The sequence below is a fragment of the Natator depressus genome, chromosome 2 (genome assembly GCF_965152275.1).
Source record: "Natator depressus isolate rNatDep1 chromosome 2, rNatDep2.hap1, whole genome shotgun sequence".
Lineage (NCBI taxonomy): Eukaryota > Metazoa > Chordata > Testudines > Cheloniidae > Natator > Natator depressus.
This window is the reverse complement of record NC_134235.1, coordinates 216,775,535-216,802,487: the sequence shown is the minus strand read 5'-3', so window position 1 is coordinate 216,802,487 and position 26,953 is coordinate 216,775,535. Positions and strand designations below refer to the sequence as shown.

Below are 26,953 nucleotides of genomic sequence, written 5' to 3'. Positions count from 1 at the left end.
CCGGACGGAGGGTGGGGGAGTCTGGCGACCTCGGGGCCCAGTGCGGCGCGGCAGGAGGCGCCCCGGGGGGGGGGGGGAGTTGTAGCAGGGTCAGCGGCCAGCGGCCAGCGCCCCTCCCCGCGGGCTCGCTGTGCGGCCGGACTGCAGCGGGAGCGTGGCTCGCCCCCTCCCCGGCGGAACGAACCATTGCAGCTCGCCGCGGAGGTGAGGCACCTGTCATCCGCCGCCCGCGCTCGGCCTCCGCTCGGCGGCGGCCGCTGGCAGCGCACCCCCGCGCGCGGGGCCGACGTTCCGCACGCCCGGCCCCCGGGAAGCCGCTGGGCGGGCGGCGGGCTGCGGCGGGGCGCGGGAGCGTTCTCCTCCCCCCAGCTCCGTGTGCGCGGAGCGTGTCGTTGCCTGCAATGGCGCTGAGTTGCGGAGTCGGAGGGTGCTGCCCGCTGGCAGGCTGGGGGCGGCAGCCGCGCGCTACCTTCGCACAGGCGGGTCGGAGCCGGGGGCTGGAGGAGCCGCAGCTCTGAGCGCGCAGGGAGCCGCGGGAGGTGGAAGGAGCCTAGCCCGGCGTGCAGCTCCTCTCCCGGGTAAGGGGCCGTGCGTGCACCGGGGAGCAGGGGCTGAAGTTAGGACCAGGGCGCAGCTTGTGTGCGCGCCAAGGGGAGACATGCCCGGGAGCTTTTGTTTCCCCAGACGCTGTAGCCAGAGCCAGGGGGGTTTATGACCACTGAGCTTTGCTCCCTGCCATGATTGCCAGGGCAGCTGCTCGTACGCAAGGTGGTTCTTGGGCCAACGCTGGTGTGGGATCCTCTCGCCTTTCAGTTCGGAGAAACCGGTTCTTCGCAGCACTTCCCCTTTCAGAGGGGTTTGCTCAGTGACGCCAGACAGGATTCTTTTACCTTAAGTTAGCCTTTCTTTTTCTTTTCCTTATAATCGTTGGAAACATCAGCTGGAGTCTGTAAAGGAGGAGGCAAAGGGAAATGATCGGTAGCTAAGAAAAAACCGCTGCAACCCCCCATAATTGTTGGTCTTTTTTAAAAATTGATCCACAGTAGCAGAGATGCTGCTGCTGCACCCCCTGGTTTGAAGTGGTTTCTATCATATACGGATTTACAGTTTGGTTCAATGGCTCTCAACACCCCCACTATGCAAATTGTTCCAGCGCCCCTGCACAGCAGTTGAGCCACAGCTGTGGGCAACCCTCTGCTGCTTGTGCATGGATAGCTGGGCTTGAGTTTGGAGGTGATCTAAGAGTGTGTTCTGTTTCAGGAAGGTGATGAGGGGATTTTACATTAATAGCCGCGTAATATTGCTTAGTCTAAAGTAACCTCTTAGGCTTAAAGATTGGCGAATAAATATGTAAGGAACTTGATCCATAATCTTCCTGCTCTAAAGTGCTAGGTGTGACTGCAGTGCTATAGCATTCCTCCCTATGAGTGAGGAGCACAGCAGCCCACAGGCATTGCATTTGAAGCTTGCAGCAATAAGTTATAGCCTAGAGAAAAGACGAGGAAACAGAGGGACGCTAATGAGAGATTTTGCTCTCTATTAGTCATGTGTTGTTCTCCTGCAATTCTCTGGGCTAATGTTCAGGCTGGAATCAAACCCAGTTCTCATCCTTTACCTTGAACACCACTCGGAGCCTCCCTCTCTCCCCCCTCCCCACTAAGAATCTCTGAATTCATCATGTTGGATCATGTAACTTTCAATGCAGTTTATTATATTTAAAACACAGCCTTTTTTGGTTTGGCAACTCCGTGAGTGTGCAGATGTGACCTGGAAGATTGAGATTTAGCCTGTAGCTCCATTTTTCGCAGTTCACTAAATGCTTCCATGCTCTTTGTCATATTAAAATAATACAGCAAGTGGAAAGGGGCAAGTCTTACTAAATTTCACTCCACTATTTTCAATACTAAATGATACCTTTGGGTGCAGTTTTTCTAATTCTTCTGAGCTGTTGTTTCATTGTTGAATGATCGTTCTCTGCATGGAAACACCATTAAAAGCATACTGTTGTGTAGTTCAGAGACACCCTGTGTGGAATTGCAGTGTTAGCAGCTCAGGGAAGCACAGTCATAATGTTTGCATGAAGTATTTCGTGCCCAGACATAAATAACACAGAGATTTTAGTTCTCTTTATTTTGTCCTTTACCATCTCCAGTCAAAAAGTTTGACTGCAATGAAACATTGGTGACATCATTTTCCTTGTAATTTTATTCTTTGTAATTGTGTGTTTCACCTAGACAAATTTGTTTATGTTGTAATATGTTCGTAGCATACATATGAACATCACAAAACTGCTATGTTTCATTGTCTCATAGTGGCATGTTAACTTGTACTGGAAGGAAATTTACTTTTACGTGCGCATACAAACTTTTTCAGACTAATTGTTGAATCTTTAGCAAATTGAATCTGCTGTAGAATTTTAATACCTATGTGTGTATTTTGATAATGATGCTGTGTGAAGGATGAATCCTTGCATTTGTTTTGTAATTTTTATTCTAAATATCAGTTGTCTCAAATAACTTTATTAAAATTGAAGTAATTGATTTGGTTTTGAAGAAATAAAAATGCATGACTTGATTCAAAAAGTTGTACTTTCTGTTGCAGGTTAAATCTACATTTGTTCTGGAAAGCCATCAGTCTTACCACTTTGTTTGCTGTCATGGTTGCTTGCACATATTTAGATAGTATCTGACAGAATACCTACTGAATGTGGCCCTGATGGAGACCAGTGCCACCTGAGAGGCACTTTCTTCTCAACCAGAATCTCACTAGTAACAGAAGGCTCAGAGTGGTATATCAGTCACTATGTACATTGGTTTTGCACTCCTGAAGTAAACATGATGAAAACAGAGTCTTCAGGAGAAAGATCAACCCTCCGAAGTGCCTCTCCTCACAGGAATGCTTACAGAACTGAGTTCCAGGCACTAAAAAGCACCTTTGACAAACCTAAATCAGATGGAGACCAAAAAACGAAAGATGAAGGAGAGGCCTCTCAGCAGAGCAGGGGGAGGAAATATGGCTCAAATGTCAACAGGATTAAAAACTTATTTATGCAGATGGGCATGGAGCCCAGTGAGAGCACTGGAGTTACCCCTAAAACCAGAGGAAAAAGTGGTCCCCTGTCTCCTCAAAGAAGAATTAGGCCCAAAGAATTTGTGGAGAAGACAGATGGCTCAGTTGTAAAACTAGAGTCTTCAGTTTCAGAAAGGATTAGTAGATTTGATACTGTGCACGATGGTCCTTCCTATTCCAAGTTTACTGAAACTCGAAAGATGTTTGAGCGAAATGTTCATGAAATGGGTCATTCCAATCGCTATTCCCCAAAGAAAGAGAGAGTAGTTTCCAATGAACTCCAAGATGAGTGGTGTAGCTCAAAGTCTAATAGAGGCAGTACTGATTCGTTGGACAGTCTTAGCTCAAGGACAGAGACTGTCTCTCCAACAGTGAGTCAGCTCAGTGCAGTGTTTGAAAACACCGATTCACATAGTGTAATCCTTTTAGAAAAGTCTGAACACAATGAAGAATACTCTGTAACTGGTCACTACCCACTTAACCTGTCCTCTACTGTTGCAAATCTATCCTCCTCCACTGTTGCAAACCTTGATGGATTCAGTCCTTTAAAAGATGGTAATGCCTGGTCTTCACCAGCCAAACAAACTACAAGTTCAGTATCTGCTGAGACCTTTCAGCAAAACAGTACATCTTCAATAAGAGAAGAAGCTTCTAAAAGCCCTTTGCCAGTATCAAAAACAAATGAAGAAATAAGGAAGAATAAGGAGGCAAGTTATGATCCTGTTGATGTTTGTGCAGCAACTAAACAAGAATTGGCCAGCATCATTAACAGTGAAAAGCGTGAAGAATCCTGTACCAGGACTAAGGAAAAAATAGATTCAGAAGTTTCTTTACAACAAAAAGAACATTCACAAAATGCAGAGAGCGCCTGTGTTGGCACTGGAGCTGTAGACATACCAAGAAACTTGGTAGCAGGTGGTGATTTTGCAGCAGATGTAGTTTCAGAGGCTACTGAATCCCACTATGATGATGCCAGTGGAAAGGAAGTCCAGGAAGACTTGAATAACTTTCAGAGTTCACATGTATATATGCACTCTGACTATAATGTCTACAGGGTGCGATCGAGGTATAATTCTGATTGGGGAGAGACAGGAACAGAACAGGATGATCAAGATGATAGTGATGAAAACAATTATTATGAACCTGATATGGAATATGCTGAAGTTATTGGATTGCCAGATGAAGATGAAATCCCAGCAAACAGAAAAATTAAGTTTAGCAGTGCTCCAATTAAGGTAAATTCCTTCCCCTGAACTTTGATTCTTATTTGAGCTTAAATTTGTTCAGGGTAGATTTTGACAGCTGCATCTGGTTCTGAAAAGATTACAGAGGTTCTTGAGACATTTTTTTGTTGCAGCTGGCAAGTGAGCATAATTTTAAATGATTTAGAGGGAGAAGAGTTCTGATGACCCTGTCTCATTTCCTAGTCTACTTTATGGTTGATTAAATCAGCAGAAATTGAGAATGAGCTTCATGTTTGTAAGGCTTTGTAATTTAAACATAAATATATAAATAGCATAGTGAAATATAAAAGGTGTCTATATGGTGACCATCATATTTACATTATTTTTGAAATTTAAAAATAACTTCTGCATTCCAAACAGCGGCTCTTACTTTAAAGAACATCTGTGAAGAATTAAAGTTACTGGAGTGAAATACTGTATGGTATGAAATATAATGTGCTGTTGAACAGCGACTGTGATCCACTATTATTGGATCATTAATCTTACTTATCTGCACCAGTAACCTTTAGTTGCTAGCGTCTTCACCAGTCAGTCTTTCTTCATGCATAAGTAAAGTAGGTATTAGTATAAGTGCTTCAGCTTCTTAGGTGCATTGACATATACTAGAGGTAATTTAAAGGTCAATCCACTGAAATATACTTGATGTAAAAACATTGTTAACAATAACATCTAAGAATGTGGACTGCTTCAAGTGTTTTAAGTTGGGGAAAGAGTAGGGGGCACAATGCCTTGTTACAACAGCATTTTACCTCTCAGAATCAGGGCTGAATTACTCATAGGTTGCAAGAGAAGTGCATTTGATAATCTCAGTGTAGTTACCAATGGACACTTATCCACACTGAAAAAACACTAAGCTATTTGGCACACCTGACATTCTTTAAAGAGTCAAATACTGGGCTGGTGCAGACTAGGGGAAAAATAAGATTCTTTTTTGAAAAGTGACACTGTAAAAATGATTTCATCTTGTTTGACTCATCTGCTTCCTCTATGTATTTTGAGACGACAACTACTTAATTTAGTATCAAAAAAGAAATATTTTGAAACTTGTCCCATCCCTGTGGATCCAGCTGCTCGTGAGTGAGCTGGATTCTCTTCTAGCTCACACATAATCAACACAATTGTTAACTAAATTCCCATTACAGGACCAAATTCTGTCCACTGTTACATCTTCAATGGGATTGAATAGGTGTATCTGATTCTCCACTGCCTTCCCCCTTGTATAGTCATTTATAGCTATGCGGAGTGGATGCTAAACACTACCAAATTAGAAAGGGAGCATTTTAAGACCACTTTTAACTGGTGTAAATGACTACATAAAAAGGAAGACAGCGTTCAGTTGGACTGAAGGGGTTAAACAGATATAACTGAGGGCAGAATTTGGCTCTGCAATTAGAACTTTGAATCCCATTGAAAGCAATAAGATTAAACAGCTAAATATCAGACATGCCAAACCTGTGAAAAAAGCACAGAAATTGGGCTTGTCTTTGGCTTAATTAGCTTGTAAATTGCTTCTTGGCTAGTTTTTGGCTTGTTGCTTGTTTGGCTTGTAGCTTGTTGCTGCTTTTTTTTTTTTTTTTTTTTTTTAAATTGGCTCTTGGCAAACAGGGGCAAGCGGGGAGAGAGTCAGGGATGCACAGCAGGCCCACCACAGTCCCAGACTGCATGCTCGGGGGGATCTAGTCACATAGAGTGTTGGGGTTCTTAGGGATTGTTTTTGGCCTTGTTTTGAAATGGGATTAGCTTGATTTTTGGCTTATTGTGAAAGTCAGGGTGCTTATTTACTGCATGGAAGTTGGCAATTGTGATATATATTTGGGCAGAATTTGTATGAATTTGTATTATTGGTGGTGATGCAGGAGTCAGGAATAACACATCTTGATTTTCACACCCTTGGATACATTTGCAAGCCTGTCAGGTAGAAAAATAGTCTTTTTTATTTGTGGACATAGCAAATTTGATCTAGAAATCGCTATGTGACAGTAAACATGGAATTCAGTGAAGTGTTAGTAATTGTTTTAAAAATTTCCCCAAACTGAAATGTATAAAAGTAAGTATTTATAAGACCAATAGAAATGTTTCCAGAAATTTGTTTTAAAAATTCCACTGCAATCATTTGATTTAAACAAATATTTCTCTACCATGGTTGACACCTAAACATTGCAGCATTAGGAATCTGAAAGTGAAACTGACTTCATTGATTTTTATTGTCTGAGTTGCAAGAGATGCACAAAGTAAACAAGAACATAAATAGAAACAAAACTGGATTTTAAAAATTATTTCACTTTTTATAATTGAAAGGGTTTAGTAATGTGATTTAAAGAAACTTGTTTACAATGTATGAGTTCTAAATCGGCAATGTCCCTGTCAAGCATGTTGATGTTATGGAAACTACTTGTGAATGAAGCAAGTAGAATCTGACCTTGTATATGTAAGAGAAAACTTTACCTCATACTCCTCATTCCATGAATAAGGTCACTTTAATTAAAAACAAAATATTAAAAGACATAATACTGGGATCTGCTTTGCAAATACCTTGTTTGCACTTAATTCTTTGAGCAAAATCTCAACACACAAATCCAAGAGATTATACCCCTGTAGATCATTCACATAATATAGCTAACCCATTCTATTCCAGCTTTGTTAGAAATGAGGTAGAGAGTGTAATCTACTACAAAGGCTTTTGGGAAGCATTCTTTACCGACATCTCCAGGCAGTTCTAATAGGTAAGACTTGTTTTAGTTTCCTGGAAAATCTACCAATTATGGAAATGTTATTCCTCAAATCACAGTTATCCTGAATCAGATAATCATTTAGCAAAAGTAACAAAGGGACATGTTCAAAGTTAACACAGGCTATTTTTTTATATTTTTAAACTTGTCAATTTTTTTTCTTTAGATGCTTTCCATTCCTGTTTTAAAAATCTTCTAACAGTAGTGAGCTATAAAACCTTCAGTGGTCCTGAATGATTGTCTCATACAGTTGAGCAAAACAGCATGATTGCTTTAAAAATATTCTTGTTATCTGAACTCTTAATGATACATATATCTAAAGTAAAAGAGAAGTTTTATTTCAGTTATGCTCAAGTAGTATTACATATTTCTATGTAATGTTGACTGCCCATCAAGAAAAAAACAAACCCTCAAAAGCCATATATGTGTAAGTGATAAAAGGGACACTGATATTTTTAAAAAACAAAACTTTTTATCCTTCATTTTTTCCCTTTTATATTTGATCTCTATTTTCTCACATCTATAAGCTCCCTTAAACTTCACAAGTTGCTCTAGTGGGGTATCTGAGAAAGTGGAGCTCTGATAGTTGCTTTCAATGACCTGAAATTTCTGCTCTCTGTTATGAGAGCTGTAATTAGCAAGGGAAAAGTTTGATTTGACCTTGAAGAAATAGGGCATAGACCATTGAAATTCAGTAGCAAAACTCCTGCAGTGGGAGCAGAATTGGGCCAGGACGTCCTTAAAAACTTTGTTCCAATATTTCAGTTTTTATTACTAATCTGATCACCAGTGTTGTTACTATAAAATATTCCCTGAAAAGCTTGTGTCACTCAAAGGGAAAGGGACACTGTTTTAATTATTTTGGCCCTGAGCATCTTCTACTGCAGAGAGGAGGAAAATTGTGGAAAAAGCTGCAGTGGGAGAGAAGGTGGAGGAGAAAATGGTTTGAGAGAGCCCTGTATAGTTGGTTTTTGTCCTGTCTGCAAAAAATTGTGCAGCCTCTTGGCCATGTGAAAAAAGGAAGTGAATCTGTGGGAAGGTTTTTCACTAAGAGCAAGAACTGCAGTAAAAGTTTTGGAAAATAAATGATGCTTGATTACTCTCCCTTCTTCCCTCTAGCACACACTGTAATTCCCTCAGAGAGTATGCTCAGGCTGTGGGGCTATTCATTGTGATATAGATGTCTGGGTTCAGGCTGCAGCCCGAGCTTTGGGACTCTTCCCACCTTGCAGGGTTCTAGACCCAGGCTCCAACCGAAGCCCAAAAGTCGACACTGCAGTGAGTCACGTGGCACGGGCCAGCTGGAGGTTTTTAATTGCAGTGTAGACATACCCAGAGAAGTCAAAGAGCACAGCCTTGGGCTAGCCAGCAGTGGCAATTGGTCACAGCCTGGACATGTTGCCATGGCTGGTGGGTGCAGGTTAGAGGGGAAGGTGGAAGGAGAATTCTTCTCTGCGGGTGACATGGAAACTTGTGCTTCTCTGGCCTCCACTGCATTTTCTGTCCCCACCCTCTGCCTGCTTCACATCCCTGCCAGTTCTATGGACCAGTAAGGAGACCAGTAAAGGGGACCGTGTACCAGCTCTTGAGAGCAGCTGTTCAACAATGAACTTTTTGTATACATTTGAGAAAGAAGTATGGTCTGTGGGTAGGTCACAGGGTTTGATCTACACGTGAGAGTAATACTGGCATAGCTACATCGGTCAGGGGTGTGAAAAAACCACACCCCTGACTGTCATAGCTATGCTGACATAATACCCAGTGTAGATGCAGCTGTGTCAGCGGAAGAGTGCTTCTGTTGATGTAGCTAACTTTTTTTGGGAAGGTGGTGTTTCTACACCAGCAGAAAAACCCTTTATGTTGGTGTAGACTGCATCTACGCTGTGGTATTATGTCACCATAGTCTCCATAGTATGGATGTACCCTTGAGCTCTATATGGTGTCAATGATTGCTTTGTTAACTTGGGTAAGGCATGTAATCTCTCTGTGCATTACTTTACACATCTTTAAAATACAGATAATACTCTTGTAGTTCAGTCTGTGTAATGACAATTTAAATATTGTTCTACTCCAGGCATTTTTGTGTAGGAGGGCAGCATATAAACGAGTTGATGTCCAAAAGCCAGCATTAATTTGACTTGATTCTCATTAACACCTTCTTGTAATCCTTGCTAACACCATCCTCCCCCAACGTAACTGATTTGAGGTAAGCTTTCAGGAAAATGTAATTAAATATAATAGCGTTTCCCAAACTTGTGAAAGCTGAGCTTCTCTTCAGGAGACTGAAACCAATCCCACCCACAATCCTGAAATGTGGTGTTAAAGGCCTACCCTAAATGAGAGGTCACTCACAGTAAATAGTGTCAAACTTCACAGTGTGATACTTGCTCTCCTTTCCTTCATGTTGTGTTGAGCAACTAAATACTTTAAAGGCCAATGTTGTAAACTATCCTCATTGGCATTCAGGGTCTCAGCAGGTTCACGTAGGTACTGAATTAGGTTGCTGAATTAGGTACCTTTGGGTCACTGTTTCAAGAATTTTGCAACCATAGCAGCAAGAGACTTCTTGTAAATAGACTTTAAAATAAAAAAAAAGAGGACCAATTAAGAGGATTGTTTGCGGCTCCCTAGCTAGTCCGTCGCACCCCAGTGGGACGTGCCATACACTTTTTGGGAAATGCTATAACATAGGAAGTAAAATCAATAGGTAAAATTTCACTAATTTAAATGGTAAGGACTAAATGCTGTCCATCCACAAAGCAGAAGAAAATCCAGCAAACAGCCAGAAACCAGCTGCAAAGAGTAGCACTTACAATGTGTGAGGCCAAAGGAAATTCTCCCATGGTGCACAAGAGTGTGCTAGTAGTTTAACTGGCCAGTACAGTTAAATGCACTGTGCACGCTATGTCTCAAATCCTGAGCTGCACAAAGCATTCCCCCAATCTTGGAACTGTGTGGCTGCCATTCTGTTCCCAGGTGAAAATTAAACTAGCTTCAGGGATATTTAGCTTCGAAAGGCCGTTTCAACCACTGCAGATTGCTGCGTGTTTGGTATACCACAGACACATCACCTGTGTTAGCCTCCTGGTGGGGGAAGGCTAGTTAAGGCTGCTTTGCGCTGCTCAAACTTTGTTTAAAAACAGAACCACCCCCCCCCCCCCCAGCTTTAAGGGACTGAAGGTTCTGGCCCTATGTTCCCAACTGGGCAGGATTTATGAGGAAAGTTTGAGGCTGGGCTGAAATTTGAGGTGTGTGTAGTGCTATCCAAGACATACACCTATTGACAGTCTTTTAATATTTATATTGCAGTCACACTTAGTGGCTTCAGGCAAGTTCGGAGGTTCATTGTGTTAGGTGCTGTCCGTGCACCTAAAGACATGATCCCTGTCCTGAAGAACTTCCGGCACAAAGAAAACAAGTTACACACAAGGTGTTTTTCCCACTAAAAGGAGCAGGAACTGTGCAATGTGTTGACCTTGCCCATATGTGGCGCATGCACTGCTACTTCCTTTTGAGAGTATCCAGTTACACAATGCTGCCAAAATTGAGCAGACTTTTTGGCCAGGACTTGAAAAATACATCCAACACCTACTAGCTAAAGCAGTGGCTCTCAACCTTTCCTGACTTCTGTACACATGCTTCTGGTTGAGAACCACTGAGCTAAAGGACTAGGCCTACTTTTGAAGCAGAAATACTAATGGCCAGGGCCCCTCCTGAGCCACATCCCCTGTCATCCTGTCTCCTCCTGGTTGATCTCTGTCTCACCTGCCAGGGTCCAAAAGCCCTGGTCTCCTATTGGTGGTTCTCGCACCCAGTAAATGCCTCCCGGGCCATCGAGAGAAATTTGGGGCCCCAGTACATCATGGTTGCTGGGGCCCTACCCAAGCTACAGACATTTTGGAGGCCCCCTGAGCTCAGGTCCCTGGTACAATTTTCCCATTTCCCCCTCTCATCAGCTTTGCATTGCCTCCCCTGCTATAAGTATATTATAGATCATTTAAAACTTACTCTCCAGTTAATCAATGTATTGCACTGCGTTCCCCTCCTCCCCTTAATCCTGTTGCAATGGATGGGAGTGGCAGCCCTCCAGTGCTCTACTACTAACAGTGGCAGTCAGGTACCCTCGACCACCCTAACAGTGAAGGCAGCCAAACTTCCTCAAAGTGCTCTGTGGAGCAGTGACTGGGCCTCCCCTCCACCCCCCAACAATAACTTCCGGGACCCTGAGCAGCAATGGCACTGGATCTATCTCTGTGCAGAGTCGGGAGCTATTAGTGCACTAGTTACACTCTGTTCACATTTGTAAGGTTATCTACATAACCATGAGGGCTAGAGACTTTTTCTGGGTGTGGAGAAGGGGAGATGATGGTGATGGCACTCATGTGGGAAAAAAATCCTCTTTCCTACTCATCATGGGCTAGTGGGTTTTTGAAGCCCTGATTGTGACCATTAAAGCCAGTATTAGGCCCTCTGTCTCTTCAGTTGTTTCCATTTCTTTTTCTTTCTCAGTCTCTCTTCTTCATTTTCCTTTTATCCATTTTGATTTTTGTTGCCCCTTTTCTTCCTCAGTAACTCATGCCACAGTTCAGGGCAACTGGACCTGTATTCCCCCCTCTGTGGTTCAGCAAGGGCACCCACTCTAAGCTTCAGGCTCCCCTGGCCATCACCTCTCTTCAGTGGTGACTCAACTCACTTCCTTCTGACCAGGGTATTTCTAGGCTGCACAGTCCCCTGACTATACTGCGGTATCTCAGCAAGGGACTCTGCCTGGGCAGACCTGTTTACTTTCTCTTCAGAGATTAATAACCGAGTAATTGCCCACCATTATAAGGTACCACACAGTACTTCCTATGCAGGTCTATTTTATTCTGAAGGTAAAAGCAATACAGAGAAAACATGAAAAACATTACAAGAAGTTACACATATGATGATAAGGTTACTAGAGATCACCCCCAACCCTAATAGGGGTGCTGGCAGGAGCAGTCCTTCAAAAACCCCACTCACAGATTTTCCTTGTGCTTTCAAGTTCATCACAGCTTCATCTCAGAACAAGCACCCAGTCTTATGGGGCATCAGTAGGCCCAGTCCTTTCCTAAGGATTGGGGCCCTCTGTGGACCAGGGGTCCTGTCCATTTGCTGGATCAGGAAGAGGGCCAGGAGCCTGTTTAAAACCAGACTATTTATCTAAACCCCCTCTTTGTTGGTCCCTGGGGAACCTGCTTTGAACAAGTATCTGCATACTTCTCCAGGGGGTGGCTCCAAAAGGCTCATAACTGGAGGTGTTATGTTATCATCCCCCTCCTTCTGGAGAAGTTGCATACAATTCCAAAATAACACATACGCAATTGCATTCTGAATACAACGAACCCCAAAGGTATTAAACCTAATTCAGTAAGGTTTAACTTAATTCGGTAAAGTTTATCTTAATTCCATAAAGTTTATACAGAATATTGCCAGTCTGTCACAATACCTTTTTTTTAATAGTAATAATAATAATAATAAGTAATTAATAGTAATTAATTTTAAAAAAACAATCAATGTTGATGGGATAGCAATATGCAGCCACAGTATGAGGGCCAGAGCAGCATAGTATGTGCAATGACTATTCTGCTAAGAGGATAGCGGTCTGGTAACTGAGAAACATAGAATTTAGTCTTAAATTTCCCACAAATCCTCAGTTTATGTTGTCCCATCTTCCAGAAAGTTTCCATGCCATGTAATCATGTTGGAGGATCTGCTGACAGAGCTGTACGCTTGTGTCTGTGAGATGGGGTTGTAAGCGACTTTCCTCTTCTGATATTTCTCCAGAAAGGGAGGATGTGGTCACTCGAGTTCTCACCTTATAGTCTCCCTCATTGCCTTCCAAAATGACTGAGTAATACACCCATTGCACAGGTGTTTTCCTATTAGAAGGGCCTTGTTCAAATAGAACCTTCTTCAAGAGACCTGGTTTACAGGCTTTTTATAGAATCTCTGAGAAGATGTTTTACAAGATACGTTGTGATTAGACTATAGCACAAAGAAGTATAAATGACAGTGTGATAAAATAATGTTCAGATTTCTCATAAATTGGATGGTGGTAAATTTCATTTTAAAAAATCAGTTCAAGGAGTACATTTTCAGTGCAAATCTTTCTGTTAGTGGAAATAGTATTTGTATTTCTTATTCACTGTTTACCTCACAAGAACATATCCAGAAATGTAAATGGACGAGGGTGGGGAAAAATCTGAAATACAATCTGATATTGTAAATTGCTTTACAAATCTTTGCTCTGTAAAACATTTTCACTTGTAATTTATTTTGCTATTTACTACATGAGGATTAAAACATTCGCAAATCATAGTGTGGAAGAGGAAAATATTTGGTTGCCTGATCCCACATTTACTTAGACTTGTCTACACTGTGCCACAGTGTGAACTTGAGAGGTGTGAATTGTAGAGTTCTCTGTAATTCACATCCCTCTAGTTCACACTGCGATGCTGTGTGGACTAGCCCTTACTGTAGTATTTAGAGATTATTTAAGTGTTGATGGTGTAGTTGGTGCTGTAGAAGACACAAATTAAAACTGCTTGGCCCCAAGAGGTTTACAATCTAAGGCCCCCATCCTGCTAGTGTCTATTCATTTGCCTTACCTTACATACTTGAGTCCTGTTGTGTGTTTTTGCAGAAATGTCTTAAACACACACACACATAAGACAGAACTCACTGGGAGATCTAGAGGAAGTGTTAGATGTTAAATGAATACAGTAGAACCTTTTTAATCCACATGTTGCTGAACCACACACTTCAGAATGCTCAAGGAAAAATGAAGGTGTAGAGTATAGGTCAAATCTTAAGCTTTTGAAGTCAATGAGCTTATTGCTCTTTGTTTTGATTTGATCCCTCTCTGATTCACTCCACCGGTGGAAGAATGGTCTTGTTAAGGCATGAGACTAGGAATCAGATGTTCTAAGGCTTGTCACAGATTTCTCGTGTAATCTTGAGCAAGTCACTGATCCTCTGCCGTGGTTATTTCCTTCTGTAAAATGGAGCAAATAGTTATAAACCTCACAGGTGTGTGGTTAAGCTCCATTTATCAATGTTTGTAAAACAGTTTGAGATGCTTGGATGGAGAATGTTAGAGTAGTTAAAATATTTTTTCTTTTATTACATAAGACAAGGTTACACATTTTCGATAGTATTGTTACCCTTCTGACCCAAATGGTTAGCCATTATTTGGATCTTGCGGGTTGTTAGGAGGAGGAATTGATGATAGCCAGGTATTTCTTTGATGCAATCCTGTTTATTTATGAAGAGTACAAAGTCCTGTTTCCCTGAACACAGCAGGAATCAAACAGCCGGAGACAGTTTTTTTGCTCACAGATCCAAGCCTCTTTCCAGCAGCACACTGCCCAAAAGCAAGCGCGCTCATCTTTTTCTCAGGGGCAGCTACAAATGCTTCTCTGATTATGTCTGGTGTTTGCTTGCTGTCTTTTTTTTTTTGTGTGTGTGTGTGTGTGTGCTTCTGCGGTGTGTTTTGCTGCTTCTCTTCCAGACACACAGTGCAGTCTTTTCAACACCCTGCCCTGTATTTGTAATCAGACCCACATGAAACTGCCTTGGACTGCATGGCCCAGCCATTGCCTAGGCTTGCATGTGTGCTGGTCTTTGGGCTGTGATTTTCCATTATTTCAACTATCACTGAATAAAGGGGGCATGTAATTGTTCCCTCATTTACCCTGAATGGAAGATGGTTGTCACACCCAGCAGCTTCAGTGAGGTGTTGTGATTGCCCAAACTTCCGCATAACAGTATTAGGAAGGGTAGCATATTATTGCACATGATGTAAGTAATCAAATATTCCAATACAGATCAATCTATGCAGCATTGGCAAGGTCTAAATCAGTGGTCCGCAAATTGTGGGACGCACTCCTGGGGTGGGGGTGGGGGGGAGGGGAAGGAATGTTCGGAGGGTGTGTGGTGGAGCTTGGGCCAGCGCCCATGGGAGGGGTGCAGAGGAAGCACCTCCTAGCCCCGCTCTGTCCTCATTCCAGCTCCGACCTCAGCCGCAGCTCCACTCCGCCCCCTGGACCAGCTCCGCCTCTATCCCCAGCTCCTTCTCCATTCCCAGTTCTGTTCCCAGAATCCACCTTCAGCCCAAGCTCCTCTGCTGAGGAAGCCTTGGCTGTGCAGTAATGGGGGGGGGGCGCACACACAGATTCCATTACTGGTAAGGAAGGTGGGACAGGAAAAGTTTGGGCACCACTGGTCTAAATTATCTAAACGCAGACCCCTTATTCTGGTGGGAAGGGGGATGTAATAAACTTCTAGGTCTGATTCTTCTCTGAGTTACACTAGTGTAAACCTGATGTGAGTGAGAATTAGGCTCCTCATCTTGGCAGCAGTATTATTTTTTTTATCTTCATGGGTTACTGGAACAATCCTCTCTCTGTAAATCCAAGTTTCTGGTATTCAGACACTGAATGTTCTCTGACAAAGGATGAAAATAAGTAAAGAATGATTGGGGAATATAGCATTCCAGAACAAACTGCAGCTTTGGATCGTAAGGTGGTCTTCACTTGTGGGGAGTGTTGCATAGTGGTTAGGGCTTAGGGGGTAGGGGCTGGTACTTCACTGTGCTCCAGCCCAGGGCCCTGTGAGAGTGACAGAAGGGTCTGACACATGAGGAGCCCTTTAAGGCTGCCCTCCCTGGGCCATTTCTTACCACCTGCTATTGTCCAGAGTTTGCATTCTATCACAGGAAGCTGTGAAGAGTGTGAGCTCACTGCTTGGCACCTCTTTGCATCTGGGCATGGTGTGGTAGCTCTCTGCCTCTTGGGGCAGTGGCTGCCTCCGCTTAGCCATTAGCCCTCCAGTCAGGTCAGTTACAAGGTCCTCTCCCTTTCAAGGGTAGTCCATAAACAGACCATGGGGAATCAACACAAATAAACTGAGTTAGTAGGTGAGAGGAGGAAATGCCCTCTCAGGGTATAACAGAAGCAGGTCCTTCCTTTCCTCAAGGAGGGACCTTCAGTAGTAGTTGATGGAGAGATCCTGTCTTCCCTCAGCCCTTTTCTCAGGAGCTGCAAGGTAAAGATCCTTTCTCTTACCTTCTACTCCCTTTTAACTCCTCCTCCAGTCTGTGCACCTCTTGCAGGGAAGGGCTGGCTGAGACCAGAGCAGCTCCTTTCCCCCTTGTTGCCCAATGTGGAGTTTGTATACCCCATCACAGACCGGAAGAGAGGTCTGTTTTGAATGTTTGTGCATAGTCTTTTTAATATTTTTCATGTATTATGATAAAATGGAGTTATACATGGTCATTGGATGAAAATCTGCATGTGGAATTCATATATCTCAGAGGAGAATTTTGCTGAATGGGTGTACTTAACTCCTATGTATATTAGTGTAATCTTTAAAAGCAAACAAAAAAAAAAACCCAGGTATGTTTGTGTACCTTTAGGAGAACAGGACTCCATATCTTCTGGTATAATGTCTGTTGAATGTTTTTAGGATGGAATTTGCTTTGGAATGCTATATTTCAGATAATACCAAACTTTATTTTTCATAGAGCATGGGATACATGGAAATGATTGTTCTGTGACCCACCTCTTTAATTTTTTAATTTATAGTGGATGTTTATTCCACCCATTGGTATAGAGTCAAGAGATTGTTCAGGTCATTTAGATCTTTTCCATGGTATAAAGTCAATGGGAGTTGTGCCTGTAGAAAGTTCCTTTAGGCTAAGCACATCAGGAATTATTTCATTTTCCACTCTTCTGTTGTCATTTACCACAATGGCCAATATGTCCAGTGAATAATTTCTTGTTGTATGAGATGATGCTGTAAGTCCAAAGGGGATCTTCTAATATTCAGACCAGATTCCATGTGCCTCCAATGCCTTTTTACTTGTCAAGAAGACTACATTTCAAATGTACTGCTAATGTTGCTTATAGAAAGGCAATAGCATCTGCGTGTTCTAAAAGGCCACTGTCACAGACTTCCCTCCAAGTCACTAAGCCCACAGCCAATATCGGCTCACTTTTAAGGTTTTCAGAGTGTCATAAACAGACATTCCAAGGTTACACCACAACAGTGCAAACTTATCAGCTTGTCAACAGTTTTAAGAAGGACCCTGTAGTTGCTGGGATTCAAACATTTGCTTGTTGTTAAGAGTGCAAAGATCTGCTAATAATCGATGAGTGTTGGTAACTAGTCTTTTTCATGCATCCGATGAAGTGAGCTGTAGCTCACGAAAACTTATGCTCAAATAAATTGGTTAGTCTCTAAGGTGCCACAAGTACTCCTTTTCTTTTTGCGAATACAGACTAACACGGCTGCTACTCTGAAACTAGTCTTTAGAAGGCACTCTGAGTACCTGTTTCAGACCTGAAGAAGAGCTCTGTGATTGATTTCAATTTCAACACAGAATACAAAGTGCACAATGTTCACTTTATTTTTTATTATAAATATTTGCACTGTAAAAATAAAATAGTATTTTTCAATTCACTTAATACAAGTACTGTAGCAATCTCTTTATAATGAAAGTTGAATTTACAAATGTATAATTATGCACAAAAAATAACTGCACTCAAAAATAAAACAATGTAAACCTTTAGAGCCTACAAGTCCACTTAGTCCTACTACTTGTTCAGCCAATCGCTCAGACAAACAAATTTGTTTACATGTGCATGAGGTAATGCTGCCCACTTCTTGTTTATAATGTCACCTGAAAGTGAGAACAGACGTTCACATGACATTGCTGTAGCTGGTCAAATGCAAGATATTTACGTGCCAGATGCGCTAAAGAGCATCCGATGAAGTGAGCTGTGGCTCACGAAAGCTCATGCTCAAATAAACTGGTTAGTCTCTAAGGTGCCACAAGTACTCCTTTTCTTTTTTCTTTTTACGAATACAGACTAACACGGCTGTTACTCTGAAATATTTCCCTTTGTGCTTCAACCACCATTCCAGAGGTCATGCATTCATGCTGATGACGGGTTCTGCTCAATAATGATCCAAAGGCGTGCAGACCGATGTATGTTCATTTTCATCATTTCAGTCAGATGCCACCAACAGAAGGTTGATTTTCTTTTTTGGTGATTCTGTAGTTTCTGCATGGGAGCGTTGCTCTTTATAAGACTTCTGAAAGCATGCTCCACACCTCGTCCCTCTCAGATTTTGGAAGGCACTTCAGATTCTTAAACTTTGGGTTGAGTGCTGTCGCTATCTTTAGGCATCTCACATTGGTACCTTCTTTGGGTATTGTCAAATCGGCAGTGAAAGTGCTGCTATAACATGAAATATATGGCAGAATGCGGGTTAAACACAGAGCAAGAGACATGCAACTCTCCCCCAAGGAGTTCAGTCACAAAATTAATTACATTATTTTTTAACGAGTGTCGTCAGCATGGAAACATGTCCTCTGGATCGGTGGCTGAAGCATGAAGGGGCACACAAATGTTCAACATATCTGGCATGTAAATACCTTGCAGAGCTGGCTACAAAAAATGCCATGGGAATGCCTGTTCTCACTTTCAGGTGACACTGTAAATAAGAAGCGGGTAGCATTATCTCCCATAAATGTATACAAACTTGTTTGTCTTAGCGATTGGCTGAACAAGAAGTAGGACTGAGTGGACTTGTAGGCTCTCAAGTTTTAGATTGTTTTGTATGAGTGCAGTTATGTAACAAAAAAAAACATTTATAAGATGCATTTTCACGATAGAGATTGCACTACAGTACTGCTATGAGGTGCATTGCAAAATACTATTTTTTACCATTTCTACAGTGCAAATATTTGTAATAAAAATATAAAGTGAGCACTGTACATATTATATTCTGTGTTGTAATTGAAATCAATATATTTGAAAATGTAGAAAAACATTCAAAATATTTTAATACATTTCAATTGGTATTCTGTTTAACAGTGCAATTAAAACTGCGATTAATCGTGATTCATTTTTTTTAATCGCAGTTACTTTTTTTGAGTTAATCACGAGTTAACTGTGATTAATTGACAGCCCTACTTTTTATGGTTTCCACTCCTCTTTACCTACTTCTTCTGAGGTATTGGTTGTATCTCCTTTTTACTAAACTGGCAGTCTGATTGTAAAAATGCATCCTTAAGTTTTCGTAGTTGAGTCCCCCCGTCATGTGTGAGAGAACAATGTCACTAAACTGGATTAATGGCCTTTTTTGTCCATTTTTCCTGTCATAAGGAGACTGCAGCTCTAATGGGTGTAGGCCTGAGATAGCGGACTTTCCTCTTTGAACCACTTGAATACAAGTGCCTTTCTTTCAACGTGCTGAGCCTTGACCAGTAATGCATGGTCTGTATTTGAAAAATGACATGTTGTTGATGATGGACGTCAGCAAAGGGTGCAAAAGTACATGGTTAAATGGCACTTAAAAACAATTTATATCCATCTTTTCCTATGTAAAACACATATTAAGTAATATCTGTTACTAAATTTTGATCCAAGAGCACTTGATTTTACAGATCCAAAATTAGCATAACAATTTCATGAAATATTTCATACTTGTAATTATATGCCCTATCTAAGCATGTTTAAGTTTTAAAGAGAATGTTAAAGATTTAACAGAACTCTACAAACATAGATTGAGTTATTTTTTAATAGAGGGAAGGGTGAGTCAAATAAATGTATCTTTTTAGTTTAGAAGTTTAGCATATTAAGGATATGTTTCTTTTATCTGTTAGAGTTAGGTATTTTTATTTTTTTTAAGTAGGGGATAAAGCTGGATTGTAGTTGATCAGTTGTCACGAAGCATAAAACGTCTCAAAAATTAATTAAATGCAGAAGGAGCCTAATTTTTTCACTTGTTTTTCAGTAGCTGAAATTTAGCTTTAATTAAAATTAATCTCTTGGGGAACTCTTCAAAAGTAAATACAGGGCAACAGTGTGGCAGATTAAACAAATCTGATTACCTGCCTGCTGCATTCTAGCAAGTGGATATGATACTGAATTTTACTGTATTTGCATTTTCTGTGTACTTCATGAGTCTATAAAGTTCAATATTCTGCCACTTCACAAGAAGAATACAGGTGTGAAATCCTGGCCCTATTGGTATAATGGAAGCTTTGCTATCTCAGGTCAGAATTACACCCCAAATATATAGCTGGGATAGTATGACTTGCACACATATATGTGTGCAACTATTATCCATAACAAAGCTAGTAGGTCTAATTTTAGGGTTGCCAGCCTTGACAGTATCCTTTTAATAGGTTTCCTGTTAGGAAAACCCAGCCAAACTACTATTTCCTGCTGTTAATATAATCAAAATAGCTATCTAAAAAGAGGTGTTTGAAGTTTTTATTTTTAATATGTGTTTAGATTGTACTAAAGCATACAAATTTGACCCAGATTTAAAAATAAGATTTCAGCTGTGCAAAAATAGAAGGGCCTGGAAAAATCCATCCAAGTAAATCTTAGCAATTAAATATCAATAACCAAGATGATAGATAAAATACAAAACAACCTATGGAAAAGATAACGTTTGTTGGGTGGCCAAATTCATTTACAATGGAGGCAAAAAGACTCTTGCCTTTTAAATTTAATTATGGCCAAAATAGGTTAATATGTATTCCTATCACTTAAATTTTTTCTGTAATACTAATGAGTTACATTTAGGACCCCGAACATCAAGTTGACACCACATGCTGAAATATCCAAATCAAATTCTTTTATCATAATTTTACATTGACCTGTACTACATTGCAAATTTTAAAAATAATCACTCTATATAATGTACCAAATTGCTAACAGTTGCATTTTATCTGTGGACTTCTTTCCAATAATATAATACAGGCACGCTGTTAATTGCATATAGCTTAAGAACTGCTGTTAGAAGGGCCAATTTCGAAAGATGACTTAACAGCAATTCATAATACACTTGAGAGATGATTAACAAGTTAAAAGTTTTTGATAGCAGTTTGCATAAAAGTTTTAAAATGAAAGACAACAAGAAGTTTAGGGGAAAAGACACTCGTGTTCTTTTGACTTAAAAGTTGATGTGGTAAAAATAGGTTTGTTAAGACTATGCATACAATTCTTTATTTTCATGGCCAAGGGTTGTCTGTCCCTCTTTAAGCCCTGAGGGGAACCTCTGTTGTGATGTGGGGTTTTCAAGGGCATGGCTTAACATTTACCACCTGAGGAAGGCTGGATTTACCTTCTACCAGTCTATGAAATCTCTAAGTTTGGCCTGAGGTCACTGCCAGATCTACATGATACGTTTTGTCCCTATTGAAGGTAAGCACACTGCCTAGAAAGAACGTTTAGCCTACATGGACCTACAGAGTAGTAGATCAGGTCAAATTGTAGTGCAGGGGTGGCCAAACTTAGTGACCTTCCGAGCCACATACAACAATCTTCAGAAGTTCGAGAACTGGGACACACCTGCTGGAGCTCTGGGCTTCAGTCCACTGGGAGGTGCCTGATGGGGTTCGGGGCTTCGGCCCCACTCCTCCGGAAGCCCCGGCAGGTGTGCCCCGTGGGGCTGAAGCCCCGAGACCCTCCTTCCCACTGGACAGAAGCCCTGAGACCCTCCTCCCCACTGGGCAGAAGCCCCTACCCCACTGAAAGGCAGAGGTCCTGAGTTCCCTACACCCAGTCTGGTAGGTGGCGAATGGGGTGGGGGTGTGGGGGGCTCTGCGAGCAGCACTTTAATGGTAAAAGAGTCGTATGTGGCTTGCGAGACAGTTTGGACACTCCTGTTCTAGAGTCTCACATAACTGTACAGAAAGCTGACCATTGGCCCAATGATCTTAGCTTTAATAAAGCATTACAGATATTACACATTGCTGTTGCATTTTAAGCATTTAGGAATTGCAGTGGCTTTTTTCTTTAGCACTTGTATGGCAGTGCATCAGTAGCATTGCATGGAAAGTCCTTGAAGATTTCCTTTAAATATGCAGTTGAATCCTTTACTTGCTATTTTGTCTCGACCTTATCTAAAGTAAGTGTTGTGCATTGTAGCTTTTTTAAACAAGCAGTCACTGGTTGCCTTCTCCTACAGTTTTTTCTCTGTATTGATTCTGGGCACTTGCCAGTCTCTTACTGTTTCCAGTGATGACCCAGGACATCTTTCTAATTTTTATTCTGTATTATCTTGTCCTCTAACTCTGCTTTTTGGCATTCATATATGTGCTATAAAAACAAAAAGCCAGACTTCCTTCCTTTTTTTTTTTTTAAATGGCACTATATGGATTTGTGATTACTATATATGCTGAACCTGTTACGCTTTGAAGATGGCAGAATTCTTTACCACTAAATTTTTCAATATTGTTTTTTATGCATATGCATCTCTTGAAGAAAGCATTAACAGATTGAATGGTACTGTAAATGTATAGAAATTTGGTCTGATTTTTCAGTTTTCAGAAATTGAAGATGACTGCCAAAATATAACCTGATTATTTTTTAATATGCTTTTCACTGAGATTCTGGTGTGGCATTATCTGTTTCTAACTCCCTTTTTCATTTTGTCATGTAGTCATATTTTCTATTAGTATGTGCACATTGCAAATGAAGGTGCGATTTCAACACAGGCATACCTGTGCTAGCTTTATGCAAGCTCATGCAATGAACGGTGGTAGTGAGGACATGTTGCATGCTTCAGCGCAAGCCAGCTTCCCCCATTGAAGACTTCCGGGGACCTGAGTACATACTTGGGCTGTTGGCCTGCACCAGGGTACATACTGCCTGTAACGGGGCACAACTCACCACTGTGGCGCCTCCTGCTGGCCATCCTGGGAATTAGCTCTCAGCCCTTCCAGTCCACCTTCAGCTAGTGGTGTCACACCTGCTGTCACTGCTGTCTCCACTCTTTGGACCCATGTTGCTCCCCAGACCGCAGCATCCTCTTCTGGGCACGGCCCTCTGGCTGTGCCACACTTTGCTTTCTCCCCTCCTCCCCCGCTTCCATGAGGGCCAAAAGTCCTTATTCCCGCACTTGCCTCAGCGATCAACTGCAGTCCACGGTTCAGCCCCTCGCCTCAGGGGCAAACTGCAGTCTGGATACCGGCTACTCTCCTCGTTGGCAAGTGCGGAGGGGACCCAGACCCACCCTCTACTCTGGGTCCTGATCCAGGGATCCTATAGCCGGCAGCCACCTACTGCCCTCCTCCAACCTGCTGCCTATTTTCCCTGGGCCACTTCCTCTGTAGCCCTAGCACCCTCTTAGCCCTTGTAGGAAGTACCAGCCTGGCACTGGTCAGCCAGCAGCTCACCCTCGTACTCTGCAGCCCCTGCCCAGCACTGCTCTGTCTATAGCACTTCTTCAGGCAGCCAGTCCTCCTCCCTTGCCTTCCAGGGGGAGACTCCCCTTTGTTCTGCTGAGCAGCCCTTTATATATGGCCCTCGCTGGCCCTGATTGACTGCTCCAGCAAGCCTTCCCCTGTTAGTGGGCTCAGTAAGCCCTTTCCTGATTAGTGGGTTCTGCGCAACCCCCTTGGTGCTGTGTGGGGCAGGTACCCCACCATACTGCCAAACTTCAGTACTATTGTTATTTGTGCTAGCTAGATTAAAGGAAGCTCAGGTATGGCATGCTGCACTTGCTGATCACACCTTCACTTACTGCGTAGGTGTAACTGATGAGGTCAAGGCCTCAGTTGTGCAAAGATTTAAGCATGTGCTGTAGTCTTTGCGGAATTGGGGCTTGTATGTTTTATGTTTGTGATTTTGTTAAGCAGTTACTAAGTTATATAAAAACATTTTGGGACAGATGTTTAGCACTACTGTATTTTACATCCTTCCATGTGAGGCTATCAAGGACAATTCAATTACACATTCAACATGTGGTTAGATTTTGATAGTTTATTTATTGTGATGATTAGCTGCTATTTTGTTAAATTAGGCCTTCCTTTCTCTTACGTAGGGGAAAAGCTATTTAAAGTACTACATAATTCATATTTTTGTCGCTGTTTTAGTTCTGTCTAATATCTACTGTATTTTCTATCTTTGTTATGAGTATTTATTTACTGAAATAAAAACATGAATATTCATGTGTCAGAGGGTGAATTGGCTAGACTTCAAATGGAAGGTAATTTCATTTGTTGTTAATGGCTTACATGCAAGATTTTTTTTTGGCTATTTGTTTAATTAAAATTGGTTATTCCCTAAACTCCATTTAGTATCACAAGTTAGCTATTTTACTTGGTGAAAACACTTTAGGTAAAACTTACATAATTTATAATGTTTCCTTTAGTTGGAATCTAATGGCAAAATTTATAACTCAGTCTGTTTTATAAGTCTCTTATAAGACTGCTCATCAAATTAATTTCTGTCAAACAAGATGTCTCACTTTGGGGGATAAATTAGTTAGTGAACAACGTAAATATTTACATGCGATTTTCTGTTAATCATTTCTCCAATTTCACCATGACTGCTGTTTCTCCCATGAATGCATTCTGTTGCCAGTCTGACAGGGGGCTAGAACTAGGCTGATCTCTCTTTGGCTCAGGGCTAGCCCCCACCTCTTTGGATCAAATTCTGCATTGCTTTAAAATAATATAGTGACTCCACTATTTTCCCTCAACTAACCAGCAAAACTGGCAACCTATTTAATTAGGTTCCCTTGGCTTGTCCTTGGGAATTTGGATAAGGATGTTTTCTCTCTCCTTTATGGCACTTTAGCAGGCATGCTCTCCGAATTGGATGACAAAATTAAGGCAAAGCTAAGTAACCTACAAAGTCTCTTGGAAGTGGTTAGCCTGCTCTTCCCTGGTTCTTTCATAGGTCTCAAAATATTATCCGTGCACCACCTCGTACCTGGAGCCTTTTCTTGATGTGGTTTACTGTGCCTCAACCGTTTCCATCTGTGCGCCTCAGTTTCTCGATCTATAAAATGAAATAATGGTACTTATCCTCCTTTCTAACTTTAGTTATGCTCTATGCTTTAAGATAGTTAGATGTTGTTACCAGATTTGCCTGTTACTTTGGGGTATTCTCATTTATTAGGGTTACTCTTCTGCAAGTGGGTTCTGTAATTCTGTCAATGTACTGTTTGTGTCACTTGTGTTCTCATACGGAGCTCTGCTTCTCCCTTCTGCAAGTTCCCTCCCAATAGACCAATGGAGCTATCCTGTAGGACCTAGTTCCCCAGGGCTCGGTTCCTCCAGCCCCAGAATCAGATGAACACACACACACACATTAACAGAGCGCGTCTGAGAGGACCAGGTCAGTCAGCACTCCCACACTGACCCCTTATATGTCCCTGGACTCAGCAGGCTGGGTTGAGCAGCACTTCCAAGCTGCCACCCTCCTATGCCACGGATTCAGCCATGTCCCTCTCCCCACTTTCACATTACAGTTGTTCTGGTAGTAACCCACTTGATGAGCAAACCCCACAGGATTTTTGGGCGCTGCAGGGATCTTTAGCTTAGGTCTGAGGAGTGTTGCTGCAGAGCAACTGGGGAAGCGAAAAACACGAGAGAGAGAGAGAGAGGGAGGAAGGGAAGCAACCAGCTTAACCATAAAGGTTATTTATTTCTAGGTAATAACATACAAGGAGAGCCAAACAGACAAAACAGTTACAATATTAAATCTAGCTTAAATTTGATTACAAAAGTCAGGTTTAGAAAACTATAACTGATCACACAAGGCAGGGTTAGAAAGCTATACCTATAGTAAGAAAAAAAAAAAAAAAGAGAGAGTTGGGTTCTTGCCGCTCTGTGAAGCTTGAGTGGATCGGGGGTTCCAGGTGGTTATGGTAGCTGAGGGTCCGGAGTGCTGGAGATAGGCAGAGCCCCAGCATGATCAGTCAGGAGAAGATGAAATCCTAATGGAACCGATACAGATTTTGGATCCAGGCGTCAGAACGCTTACTTGAGCATGGTTAAGGGTTTTTTTTTTTTTTTGGTAGGGAAACAACAATGGTTCAAGGGAGAACACTAGATTTGTTTGTGGGTAAACTGATGGCTCAAGGGAGAGTACCAAAGTTGTTTTGTTCAGGCTAGACAATAAGAACTGATCATTCCTGGCTATGGCTGTTCCTTTGAGGGAGCTCACAATGCACTTAGGTAGCGTCCATATTTTGGATACTAATAAAGGATTTATTACTAGAATTGGTCTGGTAACTACTGAGCTGGCTGTGTGCAGGCATGGGTTCATTAACATCTGGAGCAGAGATGCCCCATCGGGCAGTGCTTCCCTGCTTTTCTGGTCCCAGAGTTCAGTGCGGTTGTTGCCTTGGAATCTCTGTTCTCCATTCTGTATGTGAATGAAGGTGCCTCCCTGTTCCATCTTCGATGCAAATGAGGCTAGGGGAGTTGCCTTAATCCTGTCACCCTTGTCGGGTTTAGGTGCGTCTCCCACTGCCTTTTCATTGCTTTTGTAAGTCTTTCTTCTGATTGGTTTTGATTCAAGCAGAGGCTGGAGGGAGGGAGGGCCCTTCATGAGTCAGACAGGCTGGATACTGTGCCCTGGTTCCCCAAGAACACAGAGCTAATAGGTAACAATGTTAAAACACTACATCTGTGGTAAGTATTATACCCTTCTTTCTGGTGCACTATTAACCCTAGTTAATAATAATGGTATCTTAATTCTTTTTCTCAAAACCCTCGAGACACATTTTATTTGATTAGTAGAGTGTATGATTTTATTGCTTTAACTCTAGAATGTTGAGTAGGCTCTCTTTTCTGTGTTATAAATCTTATAAATGCATAACAAAACCCTTTTGTTCTCCTATTTCTCCCTGCCCTGCAATGCTTACGAGCCTGTGTAACATAGCTTGTGAGTTCTTTGAGGCAAAGTCACACATTTTTATTTGTGTATAAAGTACCAGGCACATTTTTGGTGTTCTAGTAATAATAAATGGAGATTTTTCTGTTCAGTTCCTTAACATCCAAAGGGTAAGGAAGGGAACACTTTCCACAGAAGACCATCAACATTTGTATCAAAAGAACTCCGTTTGTTG

At 41.8% G+C, this 26,953-nt stretch overlaps 1 protein-coding gene across 11 annotated transcripts in view; it reads left to right on the top strand.

Moving 5' to 3' along the window:
• The first annotated feature begins 310 nt into the window (after positions 1–310).
• PPP1R9A (protein phosphatase 1 regulatory subunit 9A) overlaps positions 311–26,953 on the top strand; it is a 246,793-nt gene continuing 220,150 nt past the window's right edge. For 4 of the 11 annotated variants that reach the window (XM_074945899.1, XM_074945891.1, XM_074945895.1 and 1 more), the window contains exons 1-2: positions 312–578; positions 2,602–4,304. In XM_074945899.1, coding sequence (XP_074802000.1) covers positions 2,835–4,304 — 1,470 coding nt within the window. In that variant the 5' untranslated portion in view covers positions 312–578; positions 2,602–2,834. Of the gene's footprint in view, positions 579–2,601; positions 4,305–26,953 lie in introns of all 11 variants that reach the window. The other 7 variants (XM_074945898.1, XM_074945892.1, XM_074945894.1 and 4 more) reach the window with 4 other exon arrangements.